General features: G+C 41.5%; 3 protein-coding genes across 43 annotated transcripts in view; 1 reads left to right on the top strand and 2 right to left on the bottom strand.

Moving 5' to 3' along the window:
• Bent (projectin protein bent) overlaps nucleotides 1-9,836 on the bottom strand; it is a 60,357-nt gene extending 50,521 nt beyond the window's left edge. For 34 of the 39 annotated variants that reach the window (XR_013002213.1, XM_076381153.1, XM_076381154.1 and 31 more), the window contains exons 1-15: nucleotides 9,524-9,836; nucleotides 9,273-9,294; nucleotides 7,140-7,302; nucleotides 6,902-7,043; nucleotides 5,155-5,290; nucleotides 4,721-4,924; nucleotides 4,049-4,350; nucleotides 3,244-3,461; nucleotides 2,751-3,156; nucleotides 2,504-2,676; nucleotides 2,243-2,413; nucleotides 2,083-2,162; nucleotides 1,832-1,997; nucleotides 1,359-1,568; nucleotides 210-227 (exon numbers count right to left, since the gene is read on the bottom strand). Coding sequence is in view for 38 of the 39 variants with exons in the window: in XM_076381153.1 (XP_076237268.1) it covers nucleotides 210-227; nucleotides 1,359-1,568; nucleotides 1,832-1,997; nucleotides 2,083-2,162; nucleotides 2,243-2,413; nucleotides 2,504-2,676; nucleotides 2,751-3,156; nucleotides 3,244-3,461; nucleotides 4,049-4,350; nucleotides 4,721-4,924; nucleotides 5,155-5,290; nucleotides 6,902-7,043; nucleotides 7,140-7,302; nucleotides 9,273-9,294; nucleotides 9,524-9,836 (2,724 nt within the window). In the remaining variant the exon portion in view is untranslated. Of the gene's footprint in view, nucleotides 1-209; nucleotides 228-600; nucleotides 652-907; nucleotides 1,070-1,358; nucleotides 1,569-1,831; nucleotides 1,998-2,082; nucleotides 2,163-2,242; nucleotides 2,414-2,503; nucleotides 2,677-2,750; nucleotides 3,157-3,243; nucleotides 3,468-4,048; nucleotides 4,351-4,720; nucleotides 4,925-5,154; nucleotides 5,291-6,901; nucleotides 7,044-7,139; nucleotides 7,303-9,272; nucleotides 9,295-9,523 lie in introns of those variants that run through there. The other 5 variants (XM_076381192.1, XM_076381186.1, XM_076381188.1 and 2 more) reach the window with 5 other exon arrangements.
• Nucleotides 9,837-9,939: 103 nt separating this feature from the next.
• On the bottom strand, nucleotides 9,940-15,531 carry LOC143180198 (uncharacterized). The gene is made up of 5 exons (XM_076379757.1): nucleotides 15,522-15,531; nucleotides 15,447-15,454; nucleotides 15,118-15,366; nucleotides 14,483-15,064; nucleotides 9,940-10,081 (listed from the first exon to the last, which is right to left on the bottom strand). The coding sequence occupies exons 1-4, from the start codon at nucleotides 15,529-15,531 to the stop codon at nucleotides 14,582-14,584; spliced, it is 750 nt and encodes a 249-aa protein (XP_076235872.1). The 3' UTR covers nucleotides 9,940-10,081; nucleotides 14,483-14,581.
• Nucleotides 15,532-22,563: 7,032 nt separating this feature from the next.
• LOC143181026 (maspardin) lies at nucleotides 22,564-25,435 on the top strand. Of its 3 annotated transcripts, none has more exons than XM_076381212.1 (8): nucleotides 22,564-22,768; nucleotides 22,991-23,163; nucleotides 23,678-23,812; nucleotides 23,881-23,986; nucleotides 24,082-24,202; nucleotides 24,376-24,484; nucleotides 24,553-24,801; nucleotides 24,876-25,435. In XM_076381212.1, exons 2-8 carry the CDS (start codon nucleotides 23,065-23,067, stop codon nucleotides 24,933-24,935), a joined length of 879 nt encoding a protein of 292 aa, XP_076237327.1. In that variant the 5' UTR covers nucleotides 22,564-22,768; nucleotides 22,991-23,064; the 3' UTR covers nucleotides 24,936-25,435. The 3 variants fall into 3 exon arrangements, with proteins under 3 accessions (XP_076237327.1, XP_076237326.1, XP_076237325.1); XM_076381211.1 differs by having other exon boundaries at nucleotides 22,564-22,829; XM_076381210.1 differs by having other exon boundaries at nucleotides 22,564-22,829; nucleotides 22,951-23,163.
• The last annotated feature ends 420 nt before the right edge of the window (nucleotides 25,436-25,855 follow it).

The following is a 25,855-nucleotide window of genomic DNA, read 5'->3' as shown; positions in this document are numbered from 1 at the left end:
CTGAAAAGAGAGAATATTTCATTTAGCGTAAGCTGAAAGATAAAATAAAAGATTTCAATTAGCAGAAGCAAAAAATAGTTCGTGTTGCGACCAGGCAATAACTCAATGATACGCTTATGAACACTATCTACTACATGTTCGCAATGAAAAAATGATCTGATTCGAGCGCATACTATGCTACATTCTAATATTCCGCAGTTATTGCTCACCTGAAGGACTTCTAGTTTCTGAAACAGAATAAAAAATAATTTCATTAGGATATGTTATTGTAAATAACTTTGTATTTTTGCTTACAAGTAGAGCTGAATAAAAGAAGTTTTGCTGTATGATTATCTTGTTTAACACACAAGCAGTTGTTTGCAAACATAACAATCACAAAGGTCAAGGATCCACTTGTTTATGACAAGAGAGCAAAACTTGTTTGCAAATATAACAATTGCACAAGGGATTACAAGGGGCGGATATGAATGGTAAAATGATTTTGTATTCCTAAATGTAAATAATGTGAAGTTCTTGAGTTTCCTGTCCTTCTATGAAAATTATAATTTTTTTGTTTTGCTACACTTCTTTCTTAACTAAAAAAAAAAAAATCAGTCGTACCTTCTTGGGTGCAGGTTTGTCAATACCGTTCTGTTTGTGGTCTGGTATATCCTTGAAAATAATAAAAAAAAAATTGTAAATAGTCAGCACTTGAAAAAGTACTTGGCTGTCACTGAGAAAAAATGTAAAAGAAAATAGAGAGTACCTTCATTAATGAGCAAAAAGAATATGTATTCTAGAACGAGGAAATATTTTCAATAAAAAATAAAAATAAAAAACATATATACTTTGCAGCAAAATCACTACTGTCTAATCTATATTTGTATTTATGTAAATATGTTTTGTGTATGTGTATTTGTATGTGTACCTCCATTTGTGAAGGTGTTTCTGAGTCTGGTTCTTCGATAATCGGCTCGGCAATACTGGACTCGATTACACTCACCACTTCCTCCTCTTCTTCTTCTTCCTCTTCGAGGATACTTTCCTCGTACTCATCATCCTCCTCGTCGGTCCAGATCGAATGCTTTACCTTTTGTTGTCGTAACACCGAAATGCATTTCAAAAGAGCCGGATTATCGTGTGCTCGGGACGAAAACTTAATTTTCCTTTTGACGACTATAATATCATTATACGTTTACAAGAAGATTAAGTTTTCGTTTTTGTGATCGTTGTTCTATGACTGACGTGTAAATGATAAAGGTGACACAATAGTTAATTACAGGGTATTGTAAACAAATCTGAGCAAAGGGGACACAAACAAACGAGAGGATTAAGCCCTTCTAATCGTAGAATTTGTTTATAATGTTAATGCTTTCTACCTTTTCTTCTTTCTTCTCTTCCTTCTTTTCTGCCTTCTTTTCTACCTTCTTTTCTTCCTTCTTTTCTTCCTTCTTTTCTTCCTTCTTTTCTTCCTTCTTTTCCTCTTTCTTTTCTTCCTTCTTTTCTTCCTTTTTCTCTTCTTCTTTCTTCTCAACCTTCTTCTTTTTCTTTTCTTCTTCCTCCTCCTTCTTCTTTTCCTCTTCCTTTTTCTATAATTTGTACAAGGAATTGCATGCAACATTCTAGGACATTGTAAACAACTATTCCCCAATAGGTAAATACTTTTACGTAGACAATACATTCAAGTTTCATTGACATTATTGAAGGTTCCATGTTGGGGAACACTTATAACATAAACGAACGAGCGGTTCAATCGACAAATTTCAAAGGAAATACTTTCAGTTTTTATGCTGATTATCAGAGGAGATGACAATTACAAATGAAATCATTGACTACATCCAAGATTTCTTACCTTGACGACCAATCGGGCAGACGACTCGTCTTGACCGAATTCGTTGCTGACGACAACCTTGTACGTTCCGGAGAATGAAGTGGAAGTAGACGTAATGGTCAGTTTCATGTCTGTACCATTGAAGGAGATCATGATATCCTTGGAAGACTTAACTACCGTGGAATCTCTGCAGAAATAAAACATTGGTATTTGAAAATAAGCGTAAGAGAAGTAATCGAAGCACTGAATCTTAATCAATTCAGATAGCTTACCGGTACCAAGTAATGGTTACTTTGCGATCTTGCTTCGCAAGACTGGCGACAAATTCGATCGATTTGCCTTCCTCGATCTCCTAAAATTCGAATAGTACAATTCTTTCAAACAAGCGACTCATACTTTCGAAGATCGAATACATGGCGACAAAACACTCACCGCTGATTTTAAACCGGACGCTATCTTGGGTTTCTCGCCTTCCTCCATAATTTCTGTGACTTCCACCACCTGAGATGTGGCTTCTCCCTTCTCATTGCGGGCTACCAATTTGTAGATACCCTTGTCAGTGGCCGAAACTTGTTCGATTTCTAATTTCACGGCAAACTCTCCCTACGAGTGAAGACAGTATTTTCTCGTGAAACCAGATAAGATCGTCGCTCACTAATTTTCACTGACTATGGAAAGAGTGACTCTACGTACCTCCTTGACTTGTTCCACGTGCACTTTGTGTCTGCTGTCCTCCTTGACGGCTTGCGTTTCTTTGAACCAAGTGCACTCTGGCGTGAACTTGGAAAGGACATGACACTCGACCACGACTGTCCTCTTCTTCACGATCTTCACGACCTTTGGTTTCTCCTTAATCACAGGTATAACTGGAATATATCGCAAATATGTTAGGAAATTTCCCGTGAATAAACGAAACAGAATATTGACAAGGAAAACTCACTTTCAACGTTAAGCGTAAGATTGGCGTTCAGTTCGCCGAGAGCATTCTTAATATTGCACTTGTACAAGCCAGAATCATCTGCGCCAGGATCGTTCAAGGTTAACTTAATGTAATAAATGTCATCCTTTTCTTGAACGACACTGATGGAGATCTTGGAGGATTCTTTCACCACTTTGCCAGCGTGGGTCCACACGATTTCCGGTTTCGGATTTGCCTTGACCTTGCAGTCCATTATCACGAGTTTACCCTGATTCTGGGACTGTATGCGCGGCTTTTCCACGAAGGTCGGTCCGTCGCCTTCCGGTTCCGGCTCGGCCTCGATGTTCAAATTTAAATTCGCGTTGCTTTCTCCGTATTCGTTCTGCACGTGACACCTGTAGGTGCCACCATCCGGGGCCGCAGGATCCTGACACGTCATTTATATCAATTAGTGTTCGAACGATAAAAATCCACCGTTCGTTGAAGGATCAGTGTCTTCGCGTATCCCACTTACTTTAATTTCCATGATCAATTCGTAAACATCCTCCTCGAGAGTCTTTGTCTTGATCGAGATTTTCGAAGACTCTTTAACGATGTTGGTCCCACGGAACCACGTGACGTCCGGCTTTGGGTTCGCCTTGCACTTGCACTTCATCGTGATCAAGGTACCGGTTTCGTTCGGAATGATGCGCGGTTTCTCGACGAACGTCGGCGCGAAACCAGGTCCCTCTTCTGCATCTTGGAAAGATCCACGGTTAGGCAAATCCACGGATAGGCGAGTTTCAGCGCCTACTTACGGCCTCCCCGCGCCAGAAGGGACTGCGTCGGACCGCGATTATCCATCAAGTAGGTTCAGGAAATCGCGGTCAGACGGTCAACGAGTTAATAACTTTCAATGGTATTAGTTTACTGCTCACTCGATCCTTTCCTGAATTCGCGAGCTTTCTCCTCTTTTCGAAATTCAGATCAGGATCCGTGGGTTAAGAAGCAATGAGTGAAGGACTTCACGGTTAGTTAGCGACAGCGTAATATACTTACCTTTTCTCAGAGACGAGGCATCGAAACTTATCCTATTCGTACGCATGCTCGAAGAACGCGAATGGAAACGACATTCCTCGGAGAAAAACTTACGAGTGACTTTAACGGGGAGAAGAAGAACGTGCTAGGAGGTAGAAGGGAAGGTGTTTCCAGGGGATGTCTCGTCGGTCTCTCCGACAGTTTTGAAAAAACGAGAAACGTTGGCCATGATGCAAAAATGAAAAAAGAGAAGTGGAGGAACCGACGAGAACCGAGTGTTTGTTGCATCGAGGAGGACTTGCCTTGGAAGTTGAGGGAGATGTTGGCGTTACTCTCGCCGAAGTTGTTAAACGCGTTGCATCGGTAATTTCCGCCGTCTGCCTTGGTCGGATTCGAGATCTCGAGCGTGAGTAAATACGTGTCCTTTCCAGTTGCTTTGCGCGACATCTTCACGCGTTTGCTGTCGGTGATCGGTTTCTGGCCCTGGTACCACGTTATGTCCGGTACAGGGTGCGCTTCCAGGATACACTCCATGATCAAGATGTCTCCTTCCTGTCGGATTGTCGGTTTCTTCGGAAAACGCGGGGGCTTACCATCCGGTATTCTGCGTAAATCGACACGTCAGACACACGTTTCCGTTCTCCACTGCGCGGAGATCAGACCTGCGATCCTCCAACCTTTTCCGAGGACCACACTCGCCGCGTCGGTACATCTCTTAGTCGTGACTTCGCGTACAGTAGAACCTCGATCACTCGAGGCTCAACTGAATCGGTATTCTGAAGAAGGGAATGAAAAGCAAAAGATGGAAATTGGGAAAGCTTTATCGTACTTTTCGATTTATTCCCTTCCCAAGACTACCGATTCAATTATTCAGAATGTTTGTTATTAAAAAAAAGAAAAAAAAAGAAAAATAGACGTTCGAAAATTGTAGCGACGCGACGAGCATTGGTCTGTCAACCATCTTCGATGCATACTTCAACTTGTCACCCCCCTCGAAGTTGAGATTAATGGTCGCCACCCCTTGGCCGTGCTTGTTCTTCGCGACCGCTCGGTACTCGCCGGCGTCGCCTTTCGCCACGTTGTCGATCTTTAGTCTGACGAGATGGTACAGCTTCTGATCGAGCTCCAGCGACATGCTGAATCTTCCGCCTTCTTTGACCTCTTCGGTACCGTGATACCTAATTGGTGCGCATCAAAACGTGCTGCATGCTCAGTGCTTTCCAAACAATAACGCGATCGGAAGTACGCGAGGGTTCGCCAGGGGAAGGGTGTCTCTGTTCTCCGCTGCGAGCGAGATCGCGACGACGTGGGGGGCCAAGTGCATGCTGTGTCGGGGGGAACTACGAAGGGTCGCTAAAATGGTCTCGCGTTGGCGTACTTCCTCTTGCAAGGGGACACGAAATCTTACCACTTGACACTCGGTTTCGGATCGCCGACTAATCGGCATTCGAAGGTGATGGTGTTACCGTCGTCGGATTGCCTTATTACCGGTCGTTCGGTGAAGGTCGGTTTAATACCGTCGTCAGGTACGGGCGCCTCGTCGCCTACGTTGACACAAACGAATCTACGTGTCCAGTACATGTCTTTACCAATATTTGTTCTATCGCTTAATCCCTTCGCACCATCGCCTACTGCATCTCGCTTCAAGCGATCGATTCGCCATTTCTTCGACCTGGTTGCGGAAGGTTTAAGCCCTTCGATTCAAGGTCAGAGCTACGTATCGATTCGATTTCACGCTGCACCCCTCTCGCCACTGCTTTCGCAACGATCGTGGATAAATCCCCTATATATTGTTTTCGAGTCGACCACTTCGAAGTAGGACTGAAAGTGTCGACAGGCCGACATCTCCTAATTTAGGTTGCTTTTGTGTCTTTTCTCTTCCTTATCGAAACGAGAATCGAACGAAAACGCGAATCATCTACCGATGCCCGTCACAGTTTCGCGATGTCTCATTTGTCATTTTAAACAATCTCAGTGGTTAATTCAGTTTTACGGTTATTCAGATTTTTCCATTGCGACAAGAAGCTAACGAACATTTACCACTCCATGAAATCCTTTTAGGTATCGTAATTAGGTATCGTAATCGTGATTAGACTCGTTAAACACTGAGTTATCAATGAATTATAGAAAGTCTATGTACTGTTATCAGATCTTTTAGTGTGATGTCTTTTAGTAGAACTGTATTAATTTCTACTTTTTAAAACACAAATTTAATCTTGTGCGTGATTGTATTACCAGACGAGCGTATGCGTGTACATGTCTACTGTATGATTCTCGATTATTGTTTTATTATACGGTATGATTCGTATGGGTGAAAGAGAAAAAAATTGTACGTGATTGCAGCAACCTAACGAAGCGTCAGCGTGAGATCGACCCGCATTCCGTTCGCCGAATTCACTTATTTCATTGTCAACGAAGATGTCAACTTTGAAATAGTAGAGGATCAAAGTTCTACGAATCGGTCGCACTCGGAATGCCGATCGAAATTAATACATGATCTAAAGCAGCACTTCGTTACAGATTAATCAGACTGATTTGCAGTCTACGAACGGTCCTGTTGTGTTCCTTTTAGTCGATCGATTAAAAATCAACCGGGTTGTATATCGTCGCTCCGTCGAGCTGACAATCGATACGTGCTCATTGCTCGACCGAGATAAACCATTAAAAAATAAAAGTTGGACGGTGGAAGAAAAAAAACAGATAGAATGGAATAAAAAAAGAGGGTGAACAGAAAGTATAAAGAATAAAACAGAAATGACATAAAATGGACGAGACAAACAGGATCAGACTTTGCGAGACTCAAAAGTATAGAATTGAAGATAGAGAGGATCATCGATATACATCCCGAATGAGTGAAGATGAAGAAAAGTAAAGAGGTAAAGGCCGGTAGATCGGTTTACATTTGCGTTTATAGCAACATCTCTTCATGAAATGTGCTAAATGCCTCGGTCACCCGGAATAAGTACAAAAACATTTGGTTCGCGTATTTTAGAAAAAATACGAAGATAGTAAAGAATAAAACATATAGTTACCTATGAGAGGCCTTCAAATGATATTAAAACAAATTAAGCGAAAAGGAAGCAAATGTAAACCGTACGACCGAGATTTAAGTACACTGACAGCTAGAAATATTGGGAATTTTTGATGGTACTTACTGTCGAAATTTAAGGAAATAGTGGCGTTAGACTCGCCGAGCTCGTTCTTCGCGGTGACCTTATATTTGCCAGCATCCTCGACGGTCACATTTTTTATTTCCAGAGTCGCGAAGTACGAGTGGCCATCTTTGTCGACAGTCAGCTAAAATTTTGATGGTCAATGAGCATAAGCATCGAAGCACGTAGGCGTAAAATTAATAGTAAGTTAGAAGAATGCAATTGATACGAGTTGGCTAACCTTATGCCGCGGTGAGTCTTTGACCATACTTCCATCGTGAAACCACGTAACTTTTGGCGTGGGATCGGCTGTGATCCGACATTCGAAAAGTAGTCGTTTACCATCGTCCTCTTGTCTGATAGAAGGCTTTTTCGCAAAAGTTGGCGCGATGCCGTCGATTTGTCTGTAAACCCGGATCAGACGTTTCAAATCACCGCCAGGAGTCTAAGGATCGTTTGTTGGATCGCGCATAACACACCGAAGGATAGTTTAGACGGCAATTAACACCGATACGTCCATTGAATTAGAGAAGACCAATCTGACAAAGTTAGTAAAGAGAATCCTTTGCCAGTAAAATGAGCCAGTTGTTAGTCAGACGCAACGAGAATTTCAAGACAACGTTGGCATAGAATTCTGCGCAAGATTGTTTCGTGCCATGAATTACGATTGTCATTAACTTATAAGAGCTATTCGCTAGAGGCAAAAGCGAGACAAGATTTGGCCAGACAGAGAATCCATTTTCCACAGTCGCTGATTTTGACTGATCTCCTCGAACCCGATGCCAGAAATAACTTTTGTTTTGTTTAAACCATCTACGAATGAGCAATATCGTACTGTAGCCTCGTTGTTACCTAGCGGGAAGACAACTCTCTGATGGCTCGTTTTAGAGATGCTCCAACCGTTAAGAGCCACTTTAAAACTCGACGAGTTCAACACCCTCCCTTCATTCGTGGCTCAGCTCATTTTCAGAGGGACTTCTCCGGGAAGTTATTGCGTCATTCATGACGCCACTTTAATCCGAAGCTATTCTAAAGGATTGAGTGACAGCGGCAATCACTCTTCACCCTCTGCTACTAAGCAGACTTTACAAACAAAAAACTCTGGCAATTAATTAGACGCATTTACGGAGAAGTTTCAGAAGATAGGGGAAGATTGTCGGAGCGGTGGCAAAAATAAAAGCAACAGGACTCGAGAGGAAAGAACGATCGCAGACGCGAGGTTCGTAGCAACTAAGTTTAGCGAAGAAGTAGGCTGCAGCTGTTTCCTCAGGCTTCCACGCAACATAGCCGATCAGTCGATTCACTACACGGTTCAGGATTAGTGCTTGTTCCTAATCTTAGGAAAGTTAAAACTCCCAATTGCTCGAGGAAGATTTCGAAAGAATACATGGGTTGGTCGTTGCGTGCAGCTTCGACCTATGACGATGGTTAATATTCAGAAACGTTTAAGCGTTAAAGGCTCGCGTTACTTTTAGAAATTCACGGGAATCACGTCTGTCGATCCAATCCGAAAATATAACGTCCCGTCGACCGCCCTGTCGTGTCTCCCTCCCACAGAAGAAACGACTTTCGACCCAATTTCTGTTTATCCTAAAAATATAATTCTGCATTTTATGAAAAGAGGTACATATCACAGTGACATGACCAGAAACTTCTGAACCTTTCTATTGTTTTCTATTGATATTCCACATTTGATAATAGTATTCTTGTCATGTTAAAATCATTTCATATTAGAGAGATGACTAGGTGAAAGAACAAACATAGCGATACATTCCCGGAACAAAGTTGCAGGCTAAATGACCGAGAATGAAAATAGGGATGGACGTTCTCGATTCTATTTCCACACGGACCAGTCAGCCCCTAATGCGTAGGCAGAAGAAGAAAATTGAGCGATCGGGTAGCTAGAAGAAGTAAAGCTGTCGGTTTCTCTTATCGGACGAGAGTGCGTGCGTTCGAACAAGCGCACGTGAACGAGCCCAAAAATAGCGAACATTCCGCGACGGTTATTTTTACCCAACCGCATTTGATGTACACCTAAACATTATCGACGAAACCATTCGTTGCGTTCTGATCGACCATTCGATGGTGTACCATCGAAGTAGCTGCTGCAGAGATTGTTTATGGTTAGTAAAGGTCAGGAAAACCAAAAGAAATTCTGCACACAGGCATACACGCAAGGAAGAAACACTCACCTTCTACTAGCTGGTTCCTCCGCAGCTAAAAGCATAGACAAAAACAGAAGCGTAATAAGCAAGGCAAATAAATAGGACATGTGAGAAATAAAAGTAAAAGAAGCGGTTAAAAAGCAAATGATAAATTAAAAAGAGAGCCTAGAGAAGCAACAAACGTTCATCGCTCGAAGCGTTGGACTTACTTCTCCCTAGGCTCATCGACAGCTGGAAAATAATGGAAATTCGTGTCAATGTAGAAATTTCATTCGTTTAAAATAAACTATGATAGAACTAATAACATTTGTACGCTTTATACAAGACCATATCCCGTATTAAAAAATTGAAGAGTGATTCTATTAAAAAGCTAATCGTTTACGCGTTACGTAATTGTACAATAAGTTGGATAAGGTAACAAAAGAAGAGTAAGTAATAGTAAGAAGTGCAAGGTACTCACGACTGAAATTAAGGTTAATCGAAGCCGCGACCTCGCCCATCTTGTTCTTGGCCTTGACCTTGTAGAGGCCAGCATCGGTTTCGATAACATCGTCGAGCTCTAAAACGACTAGGAACTTGTTCGTCCCGATGCTCTGAATCCGGAAGTTGGTCCTGGAGTCGGGACTGAGCTCGGTTTCGCCTCGATACCATGATATTTCCGGTTTAGGTGAGCTGACCAGCTGACACTCAAAAATCAACCGGTTCCCATCGTCTTCCTGCCTGAGCTGCGGCTTTTGGGTGAAGCTCGGCGCGAAATCATCGGCGACCCCCATGGCGTCGGGTCGCCTTCGCACCCCCCTTTACCGCGAATTTCACGGGTGGCGAGCCACCCTATTCCCCTCGGAATCGAGAGCCTTCTCAGTAGCTGTCTTTTCTGTCCTTCGCGAAGGAATCCTGGCCAGCCTCCTGGGGATTGGTTCAAACGGCGCCGACTTGCGGCACCATCCAACCTATCCTATCTCCCCCTCGCGAGCGAGGACCACGACGAAGCTTCCTCTCCAAAGTGTCTGCGTTCAACCTGTATTTCGATTACCAATCTCCGTTAACTCTAGAAACGAATAGAGTGCTACGGAATAACGCGAGGGAATTTCACGAAATTTCTTTCATTCTTTATTTCATAGATTTTAAATTGGCTTTTCTTTGAGTAGTACTGTATTGCGATTTGCTTCTTTCGAGACGAAACCTGGGACTAAAAAGCTTGGTCACGCGGTATAATTTTTTAGGCGTTACGTAATAGTATCAAATTACAGAAAACTTATACCGTCGAATCTCGGCGAGCTTACGTGATTCGCTTTTATAGTGACTGTTAACGGCGACGCGTATCCGTGAATGAATGATTGATCGCGAGAAAGATTAAGAAGTCGGTCGGGGTGAGTTACGCGGACAGGTTTCAGTTTCAAAATCGCTGGTGACACGCGCCAAATTATTATATTTCATACGTTACATTTGATTTCGAGAAACGATATTACCGCGACTGAGAAATTCAAAATAGAACTTTATGTAATTCAACCAGAAGTGTTTCGTGAGATCTTGCAAGTTTTTTTAGCTTTACAACCCTCTCAATTCTTTAATGTTTATTTTTTAGTATTTTCAAGTTTTGACGAAGGAGGTTCAATTTTTAGAGAAACTCAATTCTTGACGAAAATAATGCAAATGATATCGAGATACGATGTATTTAACAGTTAACCAACGATGGTGGAAATTGACCATGACGATGGTCATATTTTCGTGGAATCCGCGACTCCAAGCATGTTTTCCAAGATGTCCAAGGCCGAACAATGACGTAAGATTACTATTATTAATGCGGCTCTTGGCTCGAAAATAGGTGAACCAGTTATCTTGGTAATCGGTTATTATGTTTGGCATCTAACCGTAGAAACGTGTGAATTTTGATTTAATACAGGATCTGTATCAAATTTTTCGAAATCCTTCTGGTCGAATTTCGCTTTGTTACCAACTCTGCTGATTACCAGTTCCTATGCTCGAACCTCTACTTCTTCCTAGACAACGTGCTACTTACAATGAACACAGTGGCAACGGGGAAAGCTCACAGATCAACATTAAGATTTCTCTTTGACAGATACCTTTGCAAACCCCTAACTAAACAGACAATCTAATTAAAAACGAATGTCGACGTACTGTGAAGAGTTTGACGGAGCGAAGAAACGCAAGGTACAACGAATGGACCAAGTGTTACAACGTCACGGTAAGACTTGGCAGCGCGCCTCGAAACATTCCCGAGATTACTGTGCTTCGTAATACCCGTTCTCATTCTATCCCTTCTTCACTGCGTTTCATTTTCATGTTCGTCTGGTTTCGTTAACTCTGCACCAACCAATTCCTATATCCAATTAGAATCGGTATGCACCGTATGTATTTACCTTGACGTCTATAAAAGCAAATTAACTTCTTCGAACTCTCATAACTGTAGCAGGACCTTCAAGCAATGTTACTAAAACGTGATTTTATGGTGTTTAAGGAAATCGAGCAGTAGCGAAAGGGAACTAATATAGTCAAAAGAATATGCAAGACAGAAAGACTCTCTGTTAGAAACTGTAGAACAATTGTGAGCTTCTGTTGAATAGTAATTGAGGTTAACGACCTCCATTTGCGACGTATGTACCTACATAGTTAAGCACAAGCCGACCTTTCCAAACAGCAAGTTCTTCTTCGCTCTTTGTTCGAGATACACTTTTGACACGCTCGTCCCGTGTGTGCCAAGCGAAAAAGGGAATGACCTAAGAACGAAAGGAACGATTGAACCTAATATTGCGCAATGAATTTCATAATCGAATGTTTTTAAAGCTCTATATTGCTCTTATACAACTTCTATGAACGAGATTCCTATATTTTACCGGGACTTGTATTCCTATATAAGTCCCTTATATCAAAATATAATGTTTTTAAATATTGTATTATGGAATGTACCCAGTGAAATCAGCGAATCTGTAGTACTCGATGACTTTAGATCTTCAGAATATCCGACAGTCACCTACATCGAAGGTCACGATTAAATGTTTTCCATTCAGTGATTCCAAGTTAAATATGTCAAGCACTTATAAGTGAAGGAACACCTTGCTAATCATCGCCTTGTATTGTTTCAATACTACATTGAAAAATTTGTTGGAATTCAAGAACTTGAAAGCCTGTCAAGTTTGATGTCATTTTCGAAGAGCATTGCCAAAATAAATGAGAGAACAGGTGTCTCGCGAGAGACTGCAATCGTCATAATATTCTCGCCGGTGGATGTGTGAAATCAATCGTCGCGACTTGGCATAATTTTATTGTCTTCGCGCTGGGCGTAATATATTCGATGACAAGCTGACCTAATAACAAGTGGCACAATGAAGATGCGGTTAAAAAAAGAATGGATTGAATGAAACATCATTTAGCAATGACGAGACGAAAATATCATCCCTGAAACGGTGTCGGGACATTGGTTCGAGGAAAAGTTTATTGCGGTATGAAATTTTTTTATGGATTCCAGTATACCTGCGACGAAAAAGCTGAGGGAAACGAAATCATCTGATCGTTTGAGATGAGTCGGTCGCAACAGAAGGATCGAGAAAATGTCGGTAGGAATCCATCACGAGGGAGTGATTCACGTCTCGAATTGCGCCGACGGGAAGAATATTAGGTCATCGGAGAGAGGCAAATACCGAGATAAACTTACCGAGAGTGCACTATATCCGACCTAGAAGTTATAATTATTGGCAGAGGCATATGTTCCGTCGCACTCTTCTTCTGTCTCCACTACTATTTTCTCAGCATCACTCGCGTCCCAATGTCTATTTCCGGAGACTGACTCAAAACCATGCTAACACGAGTCGACGCCACCGAAATTTTATATCAGTGTACCGGTTTATTCTTAAAAAGCATGAAATGTGTTTTACTCTAAGGCACGTGATTCACTCCATCTTTTTTCATTTTAGATTAATATTTTCTAAAAGTCAATCATCGAATATTAAGGGCGATGTTCAGAAAGGAGGACAATGTCATGTGATTTTATAATTCATTCCAGAGATTCAATGTCAAAAGTGTGACATATACTTCTCGTCAAAATATTTACAAATTTTCTTTCTAATCATCGTTTCTGTACAGCTACGTCACTGTGATTAACATGTTTACTTGTTTATAAGTAAATCAAGCGACGAAAGTAAAAGAGGACAACCAATATATTAATCGTGTTACATGAGGATGATAAATAACACTGAAAAGAATAAATTAGTCATCTCGTGCTAATTTCGACAGGGCACGTCGATCAACAGGTGCAATTTTCTGGTTGGCTGACCATGAGATCTATAAATACTGTGAAACAAGTACGTCGAGTGAAAGATCGGTTAAGAATTTTATGACAGATCGGACCCGTTGCAATAATGCATGAGTCATCGATGATGTTACCCGATTTCGACATTGACAGAGTTTCCTTTTGCCTTTGCACGGGGTTTTTCAATTTTGGAAATGTTACTATTCAAAATAGGATATTCGTTTTGGAACGAAACATTTTTTCGAACAGTTTATTTGGGAGATGGAAACATAAAAATATTACAAAGAAAAGCATCAACCCATAGATTAAACGAAGAAACAGATGTACCTGACTACAAGGTTAATTGGGCGAGACGATAGAAGTGGCGTGAAGCCGATAAATAAGAAAACGGAAGAAAACGTGGCTATAGAGATGATCGAATCGACGAATGGAACGACGACCCGTTCCTCCTCACGTTACGTCTTTCTAAAAATAAGTGGACTTCGAGCCTAGATACCTAGATAGTAGTCTACGAATAGTTCTTGGTGGATGAACGCGACAAGACTCGTGGCGATTAGTCACGGACCTATCGAGCGATCTTTTTCAATTATCGAGGATAGAAAGTAAAAAGGATCCCTATTGTTCGTAACGCTTCACTTTCAATACCCTCTAACATTCCAAGTCTTTGTTTCTAGAGTGACCCCTATGTCAAGGTCATCCTAACTGTCGTCCTAAAGCGATACGTCCCGTTCGTGCAAGTAACGTTCTGTTCGATGACTTCCTGCGGATAAGGAGCGATTATCGTCGACCTGTATCACTTGCGACTTGCCGTCGTCGCCACACTCGCACTGCTTTCGCTCCCATTGCGTTGCAATTTCCACGGAAATCGCTTGCTCACGTTCAAGCAGAGGAAGGAATGTTACCCATCGTCCTGGATGAAAGATCCCAAGGGAATCACACTCGGCCCGTAAAAACGAAACGTAACACTTTGAAGCACTGCTGCACCAAATGCACACGCGATGATCACCGTGAAACTAACGCGAGCAAGAAATAGGGAAAAGGTCGAGAGCAACGAAAGGATAAGGGGTGCACTGAACCTCTGTTTGCTCTCACTCGTTCGCTCGTTCATCCTCTCTCGCTTAAAAATCCAGCGTGTCAAACAGGAAAACTTACTTGAGACGGGTCGTTAAGTATCCGTTCGTTCGTGGAGGCGTAGAGGAAAGAATTAGGTCGTCGTGGTAGAAATCCTATGGCACCTCGGCGGGTTAAACGTTAATCGTAGCAGGCGTCGAGCTCGCGGCTCGTCAGGTACGCGCACTTTTGGTTCTCGGTCGTCGAAGCGAAAAAGAAACGTGTCGAACAAAAGGAGAAGATAAATAATAGAAATAATGGAAATAATGAATATTCGGTCGTCTTCGTCGTCGTCACTGTGTGGTCGTCACTCCGTTTATATTTTATCCTGCCCGTTTGGCCCTGTCTCTTGTCTCTCCTTTTATACGGAGCGCTGAATTTGCCGTCCCAGTCACCGGGGCCCCGCGCGCCAACTAACCGTACCAGATATCCTCGTGACACCTCGAGGTGGAGAACTCGACGTCTGCGTCGGCGCGAATCCTCCGACGCAATCGCGTCCTCGCGATCCCCACCACTTAGAACACTCCTACGCCCCTGTGGTTCGAGGTTGACTCCTTCATCGCACCACCTGAGTCCTGCGCATCCTCCACTCCCCTCAAGATCCACCCCTTGCGACCTCCCTCGCTACCTTCTTCTTTCGTCGACTCCTTTTCTTGGCGCTGCCGTCGCTATTGAACTTGAAACCCCGTAATTAGTGGGGACGCAGAGATATTCGCTCCTGATGAACTTGAAACTAGAAGCGCGAAAATAACAACCTCGACACCGTTCACCGTGAAAATATGTTCCGCGAATGCCTTACGACCATAAATAGATCTCTCTGTCTCTCCTTTTCTTTCTGACTCTTTCATAGGTTTTCTTATTCCTGTTTCTCTCCAATTTCTCGTCCTTCTTTTTACTCTTGGCAGGCCAGTTTTTGCATTGTTATTCTTAAAGCGGTAGGGTGTTCGAGAAAATGAGAGATAAGGAGAGGGGGATGATACAAAAAAAAAAAAAATAATAAGAGGACAAGCGATGCTAAAAGTAAAGCAAGAAAAAATAAACAGCCTTATAACAGATTAATCATTGTTGCAACTAAATTAACCGGATGACATGGCGTCCGTGAGAAGTCAGCGAGAAAGAATTTTACGTTGACGTCCTCGGATCGAAATTAGCTTTCAGAGTGACAAAGTAACGCGCCTTTTTTCTTAGACGCGTGAGACACACTTCTGAAACGCGTCTGCGTAAGTAGTTCAATCATTCTTGGTCGGACGCGGTGCTACGAGTCGCTCTCTAACTTTAACTTTTAGTTCGAGGTAACACAAGTACTCTTGCCTTGGAAAAACAAGCTTTTCCAGTTGATCTTAGTAAAAAAAAGTATCAGCTGTCTTGAAATCTTAAATAGAGTAACTATGTTTTTTGTTAAATGGAGTGTTAAAGAGTATGTGAAACTAGCTCACGGTTTTTTATAAATCACTTCATATTTTTGTATGATTGCGTCATGAATAAGAACTAAAGACAAAATCAACACCCTCAAAGCTCGATCCCCAGACCTAAGATAGAATCGTTTCTGGAAGATTCATCTGTTAAACTTGATTCTCGGGCAAAAGTAGAGAGATTTCACGAGGCGGTAGGAAATAGAACACCGTGCGAAGAAAAAGTGGGTCTTGGCCACTGTTCCTGACAAAAATAAGCTCTTTTCGAACGCATCGACGATTCAGAGTCCCGATCAAACCCTTTCTCTCTACACGCGAGTCTTCCTTCTACATGTAACATCGCGGATGCGAATCTTTGATTCATAAGTCACGATTCTTGCCGTCATCCATAGCTTTGGGAGGTATTCAAATTTCTATGAGACATTTTTGGCCGCGATTCAAGACGCCGATCGAGTGTGCACCGTGTCGATATCTTTGCTCGAATTTCTTGCGTCCCTCGGCTGACTAACACGGTTCGTATCCACTCCCGGAACTGACTATCCCGCGAAACCCGCGATTCCGAACATTCATTACGACATTTTTGGCATCGTTCACCACCAACTCTATTGTTCTAATCGCCGCGAATTGGCTTAGAAAACGTCTTACAATCGCAGCTCATCAACGTAGTAAATCAACCCAAGAAAGCCGAGGCTGTTCGTGAAAATAACACGCGGTACATTTATCACTGGCGGAAATATTATTTTTAAAAAGTCGTTCGTCATTCCTGTATTCAGGGGATCTAGCCGACCCGTGAAATGGTAGCAGCAAGCCTGGCTCGTGATTCAAGGTATCATTTTAATAAACACGAACGAGGCAATTACTTTAAAATATCGCAAGTGAGAGCATGCGCGAGGAGGAAGAAGACGGGGGTGCTCATCCGGAAAGCGTTACAATACGTTCTTGGTGAGCAACGAACGAGACATCACAGGGCACGACAGAGAGGAAGGGAGGGGCCCAAGAAAAAGGGAAAGAGAAAGAAAGAGAGAAAGAAAGAGAGAAAGAAAGAGAGAAAGAAAGAGAGAAATCTCGCACGCGGTGCCGAGATACAAGTCTCTCTTGCTTCTGGCAAGCCAAGCACTTTTCTAAATATACACGATCGCCCCTCACCGCTAGATCTATCTTTGCGTATTAGAATCTATACCTAACAATCTGAACACCCAGCGTTACCCTAGAATCGATCCACCTGCTCATGGCTCACCATCGATAAGATGCATAAGGTGTCGAATGTCGTAGCAAGTGAACAACGGGACATGCATGTCCCGATACATCAATTGTGTCATCTTAGTAGCTGAGTACATTATTTTACAATAGTAGTTTTTGTCTGTACCATAAATTGTGTCCGATTCCAAAACGCTTGAGATAGCACATAAGGCAGAGCTTTATTGCCGAATCGAATGTTTGTTCGACTGACAATAGGGCCGATGTCGAACATTAGGCACATGGAGTGGAAAAGCAACAGCGAAAATCTGACTGGAACGATCTAGAAGGAAAGATCGATACGTCAGAATCAGATTTCGCTGGGTGATTTACACGGGAGGGCACGCGGTTCGCCCCGGGCAAATAAACAAATTCGCGGTGCTGCGTAAATTTCATGCTTTCGCGGAAACGAAAACGTTCAGGTCAAAGGAGAAGTACGCAGTACAGAAGAGATATGCGCCATGAAAGACGTTCGAGAGCTTTACATTATGATATAGGCAACTTGAGCTTCGAAAACACATCAAAATCGTGTCATGTTTTCGCGCTGGCTCTGATGGGTTGACTGTGACATATTTTGCGAGTATCGTGCAGAATATCTTTCTATATGAATTTTTTCTTCTCGGACTGAAACGTCACTACATCTATTAGTGCTTTTTGGAAAGTCAATGATTCCTCGCTCCTTTTCGATTCTCGATTATTTATCGAGCTATCTATACAACTTCGTGAAAACTCTCCTATTTTTGGAGATATTTATAGGTCTACCAAAACTGCACAAACACGAAACCAATCGAGTGTAATTTAATGGTAAAGTGACGCAAATTCAAGCGTTACACTTCACTAATGTACTCGCAAAAATTTGCACCTACTTTCTTAACATTCCATAAGAATTTATCGAAGCACAGATTTGTTACGTATGAGTCATCTTCGAAGACGTTTCATCCAGGCGTTACCGAAATTTTCTTTACATCAGACACCTTTCTTTACAAGAAAGAAAGTTGAGTCTATTAGAGCTGGAACCCTTGCTCAAGTTCCGCGTGCGCGTGCATGACAAGCAACATTCCAAGTTTGACGTACGACTGAGGAGGAGATATAACGTCGCGTATTCGTTACCAAGCGAATGAACCGTGTCGCTAAAATTTCTCGCGCTTTATGCTCGATATATTTTTAGCATGCGTCACTTTCAGCTTGAAATGCGAAAAAATAAAAGTAATCGCGACGTACGCCAGGTTATTACTTTCTAGCTCTTTTATTCTCACCATTCTCCCGTAAAGTGTGCCACATTCGACGCCTTAAAAAGCGCTGCTTATCTCATAGAACAACGACGACCAAGCTATGACACTCGCGAGCCGCACATAATTCTTCTAGATAACTACTGTAGTATCTAGGTTTTAGATCTTCCCACAAAATAAACTAGGGAAAGAAAGCACCTTCATTTCTCCGTCCCGCATCTGAGTACGATAGCGTCTTCAAATAAATTCAATCCAGGTATGGAACAGCGAAGGTCTTGCCCTCTAAAATGATCCCTGGTTCACTTATGCGCGATTTTTTTCCACGAAGTTACAGCAGCTCAAAAATCGACAATTTTTCTGCCCATATTAATTACCGATCTTAATAGCGATCATAATAGAGCATGTGGCATTCGAGTATTTCTGATAACTCCTGTCACGCCAGGGTTCGGTCGCCGGTAATATAGAACATCAAAATGTGAGTATAAGAAGCGAAACGCACGGGGAATATTCCCTACCTTATCCAAAACGCTCGAAAACGCTCGAAAACGCTCGAAAACGCTCGAAAATCGTAAGCAGCGAAAAGTGTTTAGCTCTAACTCTCTTGACTGACCTAAATACAGTATCGTGAAGGCAATTCGCGCGCAGACCCTTGTTTATCTGCTCGCATCTTTACAGTGGCATGCACTAAAACGTTTATTATCGTTACATTACCGAGGGACGAGCAGAACGACGCTCGTTTTGCACCACAACCCCGATCCGTTCGTTTAACGGTCGCCAGCGGGAAAAACTAGATCAAGCAACGAAGGAGAGCAAGAGGAAAGGGATTATAAAGGTCGGCGACGTAGGTGTGGATCACTTATTTGTTCGTTTATCAGATTTTGTTCAAGCGAGTGGACCTGAGTGGGCGAACGGCTCGAGTATATGGAACAGCCGATCTAAACTTAGTCGTTGGTCCGCTCTGGAAATAGATGTTATGAGTGCGAGGACAGGACAAGATACCGGCCCCTATTATGCGTACAACCGCGTATCACAAACGACCTCCTCCTGTACCACCCTACACCTATCAGTTCCTCTCGGTTCACCTACCCTCTTGATAAGCTCGTTACTTTCATTACACTAATCTATCATTTTCGTTACTACGACTGACTTACTGAGTGATAGAAGAAAAAATGTAATGATATTGCAAAGCAGAATGTTTTACACAATTTATGTAGACACACATGCCACTCAAGACGTTTGACTCTAAATGGATGAATCTACTGTTTACGAAATTTCCATGATATACATACAGAACATTCCTAAAATGATGCCTGAGATTTTCGTTATATGTGTCTCACGATCTATTTAGCAAGGTAAATGTTTATTTTCAGAGAAATTGTAGCTTTGAATAACATCTTGGAAATCAGCGACGTCAACAATCGTCTTGCTCCATCGAAAAAATAAAGTCAAGGATTTGGAATTCTGAACGTACTATAATCATATAGTAGCATGAAAATGATTATTTTACAAATAATTAACATAAATGCTTGTCGAAAAAAGTGAACAATAGCAGACCGAAAAAGATTGAAAGTCTTAATCGATATCACGACGATCGTTTCGGCTGCAACATTTTCAGCATCTTTGACAAATAAACTTTCTCTGGGTCGAACGAATCAGCAGGCAGAGCTGCAATCGAGCGAAAGAATCGCGTTCGCAAGAAATACGTACGTAGGTGAGCGAAAATGATAAAATCGGACGATGAAAATTCAACGATTCTGTATTTCTTGTTCCTCTATTCTTAGTCGACCGAACTCCCACGCGGTTACTCAATATCCTCGGACACGTATTATTCACCGACACTGTACAATCTGACAATTTTGTAATCGGATGTACAAATCAGAAATGATCTTTGGAATAACAATTTTCCGCGGGGATTTTCATTCTTTAGAGACTTGAATTTGAAATGCGCACGTAGTACGCAAAGTTGGCGTTAAGAACAATGAAGGACTGTTAAAGTTAATCGTTATATAGTTTCCCATTGGTTAAGGGCACAAATGCCACTCGAATGCTACCTCGGTCCACACTTCATCTAGCTCATGCTTTCTCAAGCACCTCCTAGAATTTCTTTTACAAGCAACGCCCTTTCTTTATTTTTCTACTGTATTCTCAGAAATGAAACAGTTCATATTATCATGTAGATATAGCAATAATCAAAGCTTAGCTAAAAATGTCGCGATTGCAATGCAAAAACAGTATGAACACGATGTAACTCTCAAAGGTTCTAATCGCTGTTTCCTTTCACCCACCTTAAGCACTCTATCAAATGTTCCGCTTTTCGTAATCCTAAGGAAAAATCTTTGCATTTTCTTTAAACATTGTTGTTTTGCTAATCACAGTTGGATCTAATTAGGTATTCATTGCAACACATTCGTCCGACAACGTGTCGCGAGTAGAATAGGAAAGTCAATAGTCAGCCGTAGTCACAGCGGTAAGGTACCGCGAGATTAGGAATCCAACTCGATATCAAGAGTGGTCGAGACGATCGGCACGATTCCAAAAAGCAGGCAATCCCCGATAATCTCGAAATAACAAGAACCTCGTCCCCTCTTTTGCGGTATCGGGAGGAAGAGTCGCGTTGCGCTCCTCTCGTCCCATCTTCGTCGAATGATCAGCATCCCTGTCAGCCTCTCTCGTTCTCACCCATGGCTACGCACGCCTACTGATATTTTTGGTCGTGGCACGACAGAGACGCAACGATGCTCGAGGTGGTGCAGAGGACAGAAAGGAGAGATCGACGCGACGCGTCGGAAAGAGAAGGAGCGTCGATGCACATTGGAGTCGAAAGAGCGAGGATACGCGACAGCTTGAGAAAGAAGAGAGTAGAGAGCAAGAGGAGGATGAACAAGGAGAACTAGCGGCATCGTGAAAACGGTTAGCGCCGTCGGCGTAACCTGAGAGCTTCTTGGAGCCCGCGACCATATATGTCCGCCTCTCGCTTTCTCTCTCACTCGCACCACTCGGACTCCTGTCGCGCTCTCTCACTTACACCTTAGACCGAAACAACCCAATCTTCTGGTCCAGCTTTTTTTTTTCATAACGCCACCGATGCGACCCACCTCGACGTTGATAATTTACCGGTGATTTACTTCGACCATGAGTCTCGCATCCGACACATCTTCGCCTTTCCCTTTCCCCGCTCCAACATTGCACCGTTTCAAAGATACGCCACTGATCAATTTCTCTCTCCTACTATATACTTAGTACCTATATGATAATTGCCTGGAAACGATACAGAATTGGTCATCGATATGTCTCAATTTATTTGCAAATTCTTAAAAGCTAAATAGAATGAAGAACTAGTACAAAAACTAGATAGGCTTAACAAAACTGTGACAAAACTGTTCTTTCTTCTTTCAGGAAATTGAGAGGTATTTTAGAAGAAATTACAGATGTATAAAATTATATTAATAGCTGTAGTGTCTGTGACTCAGTAACGCGAAGAAAACGTAATTTCTTTTTACCTCTTATTAAGAGGTTTTTTCTAGTTTTCAGTTAACAGATTTCTAGTTAATAGTATATATTCAACTGTTACGGTATCACGTAACAAATAAAAAGTTAAACAAAATAATGAAATGAAATAGAACCTAATAACTTCAATTAGAAGTATATTAAAATTGTCGATCAAAATCTCGTACGTCGTAACTTTTTTTACATAAATTGCATTTTTGTTCACCAAATTCGGGATAAATAGTGGTGTTACGTGGCGCCACTTGCTTGATATTTAGTATCATAGATAAGATGTAGTCATTGATTACACGAACGACTAGATTCAATCTCTTACGAATTCTTGTATCTTCGCTCAGCTGCCATTAAATTTTAAATATTCCCGGGTATATATCATTTCAATTCTAATCACTAAGAGCGTTGTGATATAATTTCGCAATGAATGGGTAACGTAGGGTGTGACAAGAAAATGGTAAGAGGATACGGAGCGACCAGCGACATCCAAGTGAGTGATCACACACGGGACATAGCAAGTATACAGGACAGAAAGGATAAGCTATGAGGACAAGGAACGTTTTTTCTTATCTCATGCTTTTGGGGATCTAATATCTAAATCTTCATTACGGTTTTTGTATCACGCACAACGTTAGCGGCTGTGTGTGGAATAACAGTGCAGCGCTATGAGTGGTGGGAATTAAAATCATAACAGCAAAGTCAAATACAGGAAAGAGATCATAATCTTCATTCTTTACGCATGCGGAGTGGGAACTGGTTAGCAATAATGCTACGAAAGCTATGCAGCCTATGCAGCAAGTGAGAAGAATCAAGAGCGACGATGCACGCAAAAGGGCCCAAGTTTGTCGGCATTCTAATAAGTGTACTCTTTCAAATGAGCGTTGCTAGCGTGATTTGACCTTAGAGGTTACTGGTTAACTGGTTCACTCTTTTTCGGCAACTGTCCGCTATGAGTAAGGATGCTTGTCCCGAAAAATAATACAAGGATCACATCTATTGTAACCTGATCTTGAGGTAAGCGTAGTCAACAACACCATTGAGTGTTTGTTTTTTTCCTGTTGTGTAACAAGTAGCCTTTTAAAACAAATGTGGGTCTCTCTTCTGATTGCTGTCTCAAAATATCACATAATTACAGAATTTGGACAACCCTGTTATCTAGGATCTCTGTCTTCTAGATTATCGGTTACTCGGAGAGTGAGTAGTCTCGCAACGATAAAGCAAGTGATCGACGGCGACGTTAGAGGGAAAGATGTCGTGCTCGAGTGAGCTATCCCGTTCGCAGGAATATCTTAGCTTTCGTAGTTCCGTACCACTCAGGAAAATTGTCGTCGATACTGATGGTGCTAAGGTAAGGCATACATTAATTCACATTACTATTCGTGTAAAAAATGACTTGCTCCGATCGACTAGTAAGATAAGATGATCGCTGAGGATTAAGATCTATTTTGAATACTTCGCGAACGTAGGAAACAAATATCACGTTCAAGGATGAAATCGAATCAACATAACATTCCTATAAGAGAACATGATCGAGCAGTTTTCTCTATCTTACTTGTGTTATAGCAATAATTTTGAAGACGAAGTAACGTATACACGATAAAATAACTATTTAAAAAAGTCGAGGAATCATATTTCTACTACGTAACGTAATAGTCAATAATGCCTCGTGTGTATTTTAACACATTTCCCTTCGTTTGAAAATAAAGAAGAAATAGTTTATTGTTATTTTTATTTTGTATTATTCCGTGTGCCGATCTTCACTATGAAGTTGCCATAATACAATTGATGTCGTCTCGCACGCAAAACGAACGTCACATACTTGTTTGATCTCTTCTTCCTACGACTCTTTTTTACATATTTAGGGGTGGAAAGTATACGATTCCAGCCCAAAAACCATAAAGTGTCCATTAATATGTCTTCCACCGGTCAGCGGAACAGCAGACATCTTTTTCAAGCAGATCTTAGGCCTGGCCGCTAAAGGATATAGAATCATATCGGTAAGAATTACATAAAATGAAACGACTGTAATCAACATATTCTAGTTTATATACGCAGTTTATTGTAGGCCGAGCCGCCGGTGTACTGGAACGTCAAAGAATGGTGCGATGGTTTCCGAAAATTGTTGGACTACATGGAGTTGGATAAAGTGCACCTTTTCGGCGCTTCATTAGGTCAGAACGTACGAACTGAATATTATATGTATTTATTTATAAAATGCTTCAATGTAAATGCAGTTGTTGTGTTTAATTGAAATACTGTTTTTCAGGCGGATTCTTAGCACAAAAGTTTGCCGAAATTAATGCTCACTGCCCTAGAGTAGTATCGTTGATACTGTGCAACACCTTCACCGACACATCGGTGTTCAGTTACAACGATTCCGCGGCGGTGTAAGTACGTGGTTATGCACAGTTTTCTAAAATTTTTCATAGCTGAGTTAATTCATCGCGCTTACACAGTTTGTTTCTGCTGCTTGTAATGAGATAAGTAGGCGGACAGCGCAACGCGATACGTTATCTCGAATGTTTTGCGTCCAACTATTAGTAATTAATTTGAATCGTAGGTTTTGGATTCTGCCGTCGTTGGTGCTGAAAAAAATGCTGATGGGAAATTTTGTGTCAAATAAGGTGGATGGAGAGATTGTTGAAGCCATAGACTTTATGGTGGAAAGGGTAAATATTTTCACATATCCTCCCAGCTTATGGGAAGTCAACATTTAAAGAATATTTCATATTTGCAGTTGGAAAGCTTGACGCAACCTGAATTAGCCTCTCGTTTGACTATGAATTGTGTAAATTGTTACGTGCAACCTCAAAAGATATGTCAATTACCCATCACGATAATAGATGTATTCGATGAATACGCCTTATCGAATTCAGTGAGAGAAGAAATGTACAAATGCTATCCCAATGCTAAATTGGCACACTTAAAAAGTGGTGGAAATTTTCCCTATTTAAGTCGGTCTGCGGAAGTCAACTTGCACTTACAGGTACATAAATTTGCTTTCGCTCGTGCATTAATAAATACGTATATCGGTATAAAAATAAAAAATTTTATTTACAGATTCATTTGAGACAATTTGAAGGTACGGAATATGCTGCTTCCGAAAGGACAACGTTATAGCAAGGAAAGTTCATATTAGTACTGAATAAAAATAAGAAGACCTGATATCATCACTGTTTTTGATAACGTAGTATGCTATATGGCAGTAATAGCCACCTGGAAAAATTCCAGAAATATATTCACCGTTATTCATATCAGTTATACAGAAGTATTCGATGTATGTATATAGCAGTTAATCTTAAAAGTAGTTTACTCAATTTTTATTGTAATGTTTGCAAGCCTTTCATATCGTTATATTTTTTAAGAATCTAATTATCGATTATAAGATATTTTTTTTCAAAGATATATTTGAAATTTTATAAAATGTTTTTATTGTGCAAAAACTGCGAAATAAGTGACATGTTCATTGAATACTGATACTACTCGATTCTCAATTTAACGCGTGTAAATATTTATATAGCGAAATAAATATAGTTTTGTAAGAAACATGAATCGTTGAAAAGATCAGAAAGAAATATCATGTGGATTGCGGTTAACTAAATAAACGAATGCAGAGCGCATTAATTGAAATACTTGCTTAGTTTGCCTCGCTCGTGTCGGCCGTAGCGGTGAATGAACTCTTAGGACGTCTACAATTCACAAAAGCACCTAACTCAGAGACCGTACAAGAACTTGCTCGGTATCGATTTCTCTCTATACGCGGTTGTTCGCCATTTCTCTCCTGCGGGCTCGGGTTACAGTGTCTTTCCTGTTAGCCTATGAGATACCTTTACTCTCGCTCACACCACCACCGCATTAATCACGGTCATGCACCGAACCGCAGACATACCAACCAAGTTAGAGTACCTCCTAGAGTCTTTCGAGTAAACTGTAACTCAGTAACTTCGACCCTCTTTGTTGAACGTAGCCGGTCTATAAACAACTCTTAACTTTAATTATAAAACAGGCTACTGTCCCGAGTACCATCATATCTCGCCTAG

This window comes from Calliopsis andreniformis, chromosome 6, assembly GCF_051401765.1.
Source record: "Calliopsis andreniformis isolate RMS-2024a chromosome 6, iyCalAndr_principal, whole genome shotgun sequence".
NCBI lineage: Eukaryota > Metazoa > Arthropoda > Insecta > Hymenoptera > Andrenidae > Calliopsis > Calliopsis andreniformis.
This window is presented reverse-complemented; position numbering and strand designations above follow the sequence as displayed.